Source organism: Metopolophium dirhodum, chromosome 9 (assembly GCF_019925205.1).
Source record: "Metopolophium dirhodum isolate CAU chromosome 9, ASM1992520v1, whole genome shotgun sequence".
NCBI classification, from domain to species: Eukaryota; Metazoa; Arthropoda; class Insecta; order Hemiptera; family Aphididae; genus Metopolophium; species Metopolophium dirhodum.
The window spans coordinates 1,399,082-1,407,188 of record NC_083568.1 but is presented as its reverse complement, the minus strand read 5'-3'; the positions used below and the strand labels follow the sequence as shown (position 1 = coordinate 1,407,188).

The 8,107-nt window shown below is 27.5% G+C and overlaps 1 protein-coding gene across 2 annotated transcripts; it reads right to left on the bottom strand.

Moving 5' to 3' along the window:
* Positions 1–2,124: 2,124 nt before the first annotated feature.
* Positions 2,125–7,360, bottom strand: LOC132952586 (serpin B4-like). Of its 2 annotated transcripts, XM_061024916.1 has the most exons (9): positions 7,003–7,359; positions 5,812–5,905; positions 4,989–5,068; positions 4,747–4,926; positions 3,300–3,513; positions 3,019–3,227; positions 2,764–2,949; positions 2,560–2,707; positions 2,125–2,403 (listed from the first exon to the last, which is right to left on the bottom strand). In XM_061024916.1, the coding sequence occupies exons 3-9, from the start codon at positions 5,058–5,060 to the stop codon at positions 2,279–2,281; spliced, it is 1,134 nt and encodes a 377-aa protein (XP_060880899.1). In that variant the 5' UTR covers positions 5,061–5,068; positions 5,812–5,905; positions 7,003–7,359; the 3' UTR covers positions 2,125–2,278. The 2 variants fall into 2 exon arrangements, with proteins under 2 accessions (XP_060880899.1, XP_060880898.1); XM_061024915.1 differs by lacking the exon at positions 5,812–5,905 and having other exon boundaries at positions 7,003–7,360.
* Between the last annotated feature and the right edge of the window lie 747 nt (positions 7,361–8,107).

Below are 8,107 nucleotides of genomic sequence, written 5' to 3'. Positions count from 1 at the left end.
ACATATATATGTTACCATTATAGCTGGAACGCGTTTCGGCAATACTCTTTTCATCCGTCGCCTCATTGCGTTCAGCGTTGTGAGGATTGACACAGGCAATAGTGTTACACGGTGATTTGGAAATCATAATAAAAATAGCAATACCAACCTAATAACAATGGTGCCATTTGTGCAGAAAAAAAAATAATATTATGGGTATCTTTTTGGTTAATTTATAATGGATTAGGGATGTGTTGTCTCCGTCTTACAAATGTACAACATAGCAAAAACTGTTTTGCGCGGGACAACTTTTCTCGCACCATATTTGTTGTAGAACTACAACACATGTGAGTGTGACGTCCTCTTAATAATACTTTGGCCAGTGATACTTCGTACTTTTTGCTTCGGTTTTTCCTCCGAAGATATACCAGTATCATTATTTATTACCTATAATTTATTATTGTTTGTATTGTTCAATATTCAAACGTTACAAAAGAAGAAAATGAAAGCACCGAGTAAACAATAACAGGGCTTAATTACCAATAATTATACGTTAACGGTGTTTTCGTAAAAATATATTATAATATTATGATATTACCTATATAATATAATAATAATAATAATTACAGGCAGGAACTTAAAATTTGCCATGTTGTGCGTTTGTAAGACGGAGTTTACAAATGACCGGGTGGCGTCCTCTTAATGTGTGAGTGTACCTATATATTATAGGCTAGTATAATACTGCTATAATAATATTCATGACACTCTGTAATTCAATTATATTATACATTTATACGGCATAACATGTTGGGGAGGCACTAATAGAACAGGCATTAATGCATTGCATACCTATTACACAAAAAATATTGTAAAAGTAGCATACTATCTACCATTAAAATACCCATCGGCCATCAGAGGAATTATTCAACCATACAAATATTATCTGTTAATAAATTATACATTTAGACAAATTTCGGTTAAAAACATACAAATCAACTTACAACATACTCAATGCTATAGAAATAATAGACAGAAGAACAGGAAAATACATTAAGCTGTCATATTAGGTATACATAATTAACTAGTTCAAGAAACTCTCCCAATTACACGGAGAAAACTATACTCAACAATTTAAATCACAAAGTAAAGAGTCTAATAAAAAGTTTACGTGAAATCAATCCAATAATACCAATGGTATAACTAATAAAATAAAATAAAAATGCAATAAATAAAATAGTTAGTGATCTTGATGATAGTGTGTGGTGTATCAATAAAATTATAAAATGTCTATAATATCAATATGTCTTAAGTCAAAACCCATGGTAACCATGGCAACCATAGGACACGCACACAGGCAGACAAACATTCATTCGCTTCCCGGGGTTGGTTGCCATAGTAATATGGACACACAGACATTCATTTATGTATATAAAGATTATAATTGTTAGAATATTATTCAATAACGAAATTATAACACGGCGACATAACTAGGCTATTTAGCTACACATGCCTGACCTGGATTTATATTTAAGTATTGAGATTGAGATTAGTATTACTTGTCTATAACAACCGAGTATTATACATTTATATATATATATATAATATACTGGACGACCCGGCACAGTTTAGCCCGTGGTTGATTGTTTATTTTTCCTTCGGACGATGATATGTATAATTTTTTATTCAAATTTTATCGTTTAATGTGATCGGCAAGTAAATATAAAAAACGGTTAATGACAACGATATGAAATGTTTCTAGCGGTATAAATGGTAAATATATATTTTTATAGCAGAACCCGAGCACTTAATTACCCGTAAAAAATCGAAAATCTTAAAAAAATTATGATTGTTCAACTACATTTGGGTGTAACTTGCTGCAGTAAGTACAACTCGGCCACCCTGGTAAGCAATCCGACTACGTCAGATCGCAGAGAAAGGGCAACTCTTTCACCAATTACCTTGGTAGGCAATGTTCAATAATTCGATTCATGCAAGCTTGTACCCGATCTGCCCAAATAACCAATGGGAACTATTAATAAATAAAAATAAAATTTCCAATGTGAACCTCAATGCCCCTGTTTGAGCACCTCTTTAAAATGCTTCAACTTATAAGAATCAAATTCATAACAGATTGTTGAATTTCTCTAATAAATAATATTTATTATCTTATTAATATAAATCAATAACATTTGTTAACAAAATAAATTAACAAACATAATATTTATGATACAAAATAAATAATGCTGTTCACAAAATATAAAGCCAATATTAAAATTACTCAAATAAGATGTTGTGCTACTTAATCAATTTTGGTCATTCGACCTACAAATAAAATAAAATTACACATAGTTGAAATAAAAAATATAAATGGATGATCAACAACAAAATCTTTAGAACGTCTTGACCCTTTCCTAAGTGTGAAACCTATAATTATTAAAAGGTTTAAATAGCTTATATATTTAATTATATTTAGATACTATAACTAAATTAAAAGTTTTATTTTTTTAATGTTCTCACGGACATAAATTTTGAGAAGGGGTGCTTTATAAAACCCCTTAAGATAATAAACATTATTATTACTTGTAACGGCTGCAGCCTCAGTTCCGTTTTCATCTACATCAATATATGCTTTATGCAAGACTTTAGTCACATATAGATGCAGTTTAACATCTTCAGCGATGTTAGAAAAGTTTGCGGCTCCAGGTATAAACATTGTTGGACATCCAAGCTAAAATATTGTGTAAATCAATAAATATTAATTTAATTAATCGTAACTATACTTACATTGGATAATGTTTTATCTAATTCCAGTGACTGTTCTATTTTGAAACGAGGTAATTCGACATCAACATATTCCTGGGTCATTTTCTCTGAAATGTCATGTAATTTAAATTTTGAAAAATTATTTTCTAGATTATTCAAACCATCTTTATCATCGGGTAATAAAATTATCATTTTAAAACCATGATGCTAAACAAAAAAAACAAAAAAATACATTTTTCAAAATTTTTAATTTACATTTATAAGCAGTATTATCACTTTATAAGGTAATTCAAGTGCTTTGAATTTTAGAACAGTATCATGATAGTATTGAAAATCACGTGTGAGATTCAACATTTTGACTGTTACTTCGTTGCTTGGAGTCACATAAAAATAGCCATCATAAACATCTTTAAATTTATGTGCCCAATCACTTTTAAAATGCACAGCATTCACCAATACTAAGGCAGTCATTTCAGTAATTGAATCTATCAAAAATTAAAACATAATCTCGTTACTAATCCATATTTAATTATTAAAATATAATTCAAGTAAATAACCTTTGCTGGAAAAAAAATCTTTGATTTTGTTATTGGTTTGGATTAAAACCCAATTATTTAAATATTGTCGCTGTTTTTCTGGGTCATTCTTGAAATCCAATTTTTCCATTGAAGATTTTAAATATTTCTTAGAGTTTTTCACAAAACTATCTTTAACATCAACATCTGTATCGACAAACATTCCTGTTGCCAGTTTTAAATTATCTTTTGCACTCTAAAATAGGATAAAGGTAGTACAAAACTATATTTTTATAAGTTCTCTCTATTTTATTATTTTACAAACTTTAATGTTATTTCATTATGATATTAAATTAAAAAAGGTGTGAAAGTGGGTTTCACTCTGTTGTACAGTAGGTTACATACTAATTTGAATTAAATGATATAATATCATTGTATAAGAACAACGATTCTGAGAGAAGACGGTGAGACAGTCTATGATATTACTATGTAAATTTGATGATATTATTGTGAAGAAAGTAATTTATATATAACCTATTTACGTGGAATCTTTTTATCGTTTTAAATTTTCAATCCTTAGCTATAAAAGTTCAACATTTTATACATTTTTAACTACAGAATAATTTGATAAATTTTGTCAAAAAAAGAACTTTAAATGCTTATAAAAAAAAATGTGCCTATGTATTTTTAACATTTTTAAACTGCTTTTGTATCAATATTATATCAAGAGCCTTGAATTAAATTTTCACGCTTTTGGGCCCAACAAATACAAGTGTATTGATATCTATAGAAAAAAAAACTAAAAAAATTTATGTTTGAAATTGTCCGTAAACAGCTCAAAAAAAGGCAAAATATTTATGGTGTATATAAAATGAGAATATAAACTTTCATTCAAATTTACATGTACTTACAGTTATTTGTAATTGAATTCCAACAAAATAACAAAATCGCTAAAAAATTGGAAACTGCAAATTTCCGTAAACAGTTTAAAACAAATCAAAATATGTTGAAAATATGACCGTGTATAGAAAATGTTAATATAAACATTCAGTAAGAATACCATGTAGATGGTCATTTGTTTTAGAGTTACATAAAAACTAAAATATTTTGTAATAAATCGATTTTGTGTAAAAATTCTCATTTTTTCCTTAATTTTTCTTTTGTTTTCGACCCCCCCCCCCCCCCCCCCAAGTACCAACTAGATTCACTTTCCTATCACAAAAGATACTGTTGAAGAAAATCCAAGCACTTTTACTGTCCTAAAAGGTGATGACAGAAACAAAAAAAAACATCATTGTAAAATCATCGCTCCGCTCAGAACCTAAAGTAAATTACCGTGATATTTGAGAATAAATTAATAATTCATTGCTTTCAATTCCTTTATGGTAAAATTAGTAAACAGTAAAATAATATATAGGTATATTTGTATATTATTATAAAAATACATATTGATAAATAAAACCTTATTATAAATAAATTACAAACTCACTGTTAAGTCTTCCAATAATTTTCTATATGTTTCCATTGAATGAGAAGATTCATTTAGATGTATAGTGGCTACTATTTCATCAAATGTTTTTGAAGCTGCTCCAGTACTAGCCATAAACATAATCAAATGGATACCGAATGGAGAATAGAAAATATTTCCCGTTTCAGTTTTAGCTACTTCCTATAGATTATTAACTATTAGGTAAACGTATGATATGTACACTAAAAAAATTAATTCTTTACCTTATACATAGAAAACGAAAAATTATGAATTGCCGAGCGCAATGTTTCTAAATTTGCAGTGAGTTCCACCATTTTTTTATCTGAAATAGATAAAAATTAATTTAATATTCACACATACAAGGTATATTTTAACTATTATTATTTAATACACAATTATTGCTGAATTATTTAATAGGGATCTCAAGTTTGATAGTTTTGTTTATATTGAACACTTATCTAATAAACGATAAAGCAATATATTGTTTAGACTAGGTATATACAATTTCTGACTGATCAGATCACAGAATTATACCTAGAACAGATACCTGCAAATTAGTATATTATCAAAGTGTTTTTATTGGTAAATATTTTGACACAATCTTTTTTTTTGCTGTAACTCAAAAATGAAAAAGTTGGGCCAGTGGGTACATAAATTTAATAAAAATGTATTCGTTGCATAGACTTTTTTATGCAATAGGTATGAAAACTAATGGGGAATTTTGTATTTTTGTATTAGATTATAAAAATCTTAGATATGTATTGAAACAATTTTATGGTTTTCTAATTCAAAATAATTTTCAAATGTTCGCTGTGATTTGTGAAACTCAGACGCTCACAAAAATACTGTGGATTTCTTGACTGAGCAAAACAATTGTGTAGACAATAATTTAAAAAAAAACTAGTTGGGTATAATGTTTTTATGACTAGTTATAAAATAATAAGTAATAATAAATAATAAATAAAGTATAATAATAATTTATAATAGTTATTTAATAATAAATAATAAATAATAAGTAATATAATAACAAAATCAATCAAAAGAATGACAATTAAATAAATCTACCTGGACGTCATTAGCTACTTCCATTAATCCATTAATAGGTGAACCCAGTGCATAATTTATTCTTTGAAATGGAATGGAATACGTTTTTGCAGATCTAGATCGACAGTTAAAATTTAAGCAGATGAGTAATTCAGGACGGTTTAAATAACCATTTACTATTTTATGAAGAAACTTCAAATCCATGATTTTTCTCCTTTCAGCTAGACTGGTCATAGTAATTAATACGATTAACAACGGTGTACATTTTGAGTGTGGTTGACGAAGGATATTAAATTTTACGAAATAAATCGAATAAATCGATTTGAATAGTTTCAAAACTTTGTTTCTGAACAATACTAGTAGGTGACCATATGACTGAATTGTATTCCAGATTAGAACCTAACCAGAGAAGTATAGAGAGTTTTTAAGTCATCGGAATTAGTAAAATCTTTACAAGTCCTATTTATGAATCCTAATGTAGTAGATGTATTTTTTTAATGTTTAAATAATGCATATTGAAAGAAAGAGTTGAGTCAAAATACGAAAAAAAACGTCCAATTTAATATAGGTACCTATTTAAACCACGGCTATTTTGATAATTGATAATATATTGATAAGTGATTTATATTTAAATTAGGTGTTTAATCAGTTTTTTGAAACAACATATAAATTATAATTATAATTAATAAACAGATCATTTTCACCTGCGTTTTTTCTTGCATTTAATTCATCTTAATGGATTGTTAAGATATTTCGTTGAAGCAGAGTTCTCTCCGTTGATACAGTAATATTTTTAAAAGAATCCAGATTTTTAAGCTTATGTTTATTTTTTAGAATTTTGAAAGCATCTTATTGACTAGGCAGAGTAACTCAAATAGGCCTATTTTTATTTGATAATTTACCCAAACGTAGAACACTTATAGGATCAACAATGACATCAATTTAACGTAATATATTAGAAGTACTCAGTTTGTCGTCAGCCATTGACTGGGTTTCAGTTGGATTAAATATATTAATAACGTTGCAACTTCTAGACTGACAGTCATTAATCTCAGCAAATATTTTTTCTTGTTTTAATATTGTTGAGCGGGTATGATTATTGATTAAGTTCCAATTTAGATATTTTTTTTGTTGTTCAATTTTAGTTTTAATTGATTTGTTTTTAGTCAGAAGTTCATTAAGATTAAATTGCTTAGATATTATGTAACTTACCGCTAAGATCATTGATTTCATTGATGGATTTGAAAACTTTGTCGTCCAATTTATCAGAAAAATTAGTGTCCTCCATAGTAAAATAAAACAGAGGTATAAAAGTAAAATTAAAAAAGACAGTACAATTCAAAAAGAAAACGTATAACTGTATAGATAGTCGAGAAGCATATACGAACGTGCGTGCGTTACGACAGTCAACTATCAACTGATAGCTAAGGCTAAATAATAATTTGTTATTCGAAAATTGCAGATCACGTCATGAATGTTACAATAGGCCATTTGTATATGAGGCCGACTTTTAGCATACTGTAGATATGACTTAATGGTAGATATCAAAATTAAAATCGTACGTGCTAAGGTCGTATCGGTGGACCGATAATCATTCCCAAAGTTTAAAATTAATAACTAATACAGGCGATGTCTTATCAGTAGACCGTGAATATTTTTACTTTTTGTCGTATCGAGTGTCAGTACCTAATCTTTACGACCATAAATGAAAATGTATAGTATAATATTTCGTCGTGTAAAAAATACAAAAATTATTTTTTTAGACACTATAAATGGTTATTGAAATAAAGATATTAAGATACCTGATTATACATTTTTTCATTTGGTTTAAATTATAATAATATTTCATAAATGTATGAACACGTACTGAAAATTATCAATTACAAATTGTGTGTTTTTTTATAATATTATCCAATTACCTATAATGTTTTTTTTTCTTGCATATTTTCATGATTTTGTCTACATACCTATTATATGACTTATTTTGATACTTTTTAGTGAATAAATGTCCACACACTACTTACCACCACTCACTAGAATACGTATCTGTCTAATAAATTCCATTTATAAAAGTCTTGTGTTTTTTTAGTTCACCAAATCAACTGTAAATATACATATTATACGATTATATACTTATAGTATAATATAATATTATACAGTCAATTTGTAATAAATACTAAACACAATAGTAACTTAATAAATATTAGTCCAAAACAACTATTTTTTTAAAATAATAATTATGATTCCCAGGTAAATCGGTAACTACGTTCAAATATTTTACTATATTATAATACTATATTTGATTGTACTTCCAAAA

Bases quoted from the DNA above. Each gene is read 5' to 3' on its own strand.
- LOC132952586 (XM_061024915.1), bottom strand. From the start codon at position 7,078: ATGGAGGACACTAATTTTTCTGATAAATTGGACGACAAAGTTTTCAAA. The intron at 4,927-4,988 runs GTAAAGAATTAA...AATAATCTATAG, and splicing joins TTTCGTTTTCTATGTATAAG to GAAGTAGCTAAAACTGAAAC. The intron at 2,950-3,018 runs GTGATAATACTG...TTTTTTGTTTAG, and splicing joins CACTTGAATTACCTTATAAA to CATCATGGTTTTAAAATGAT.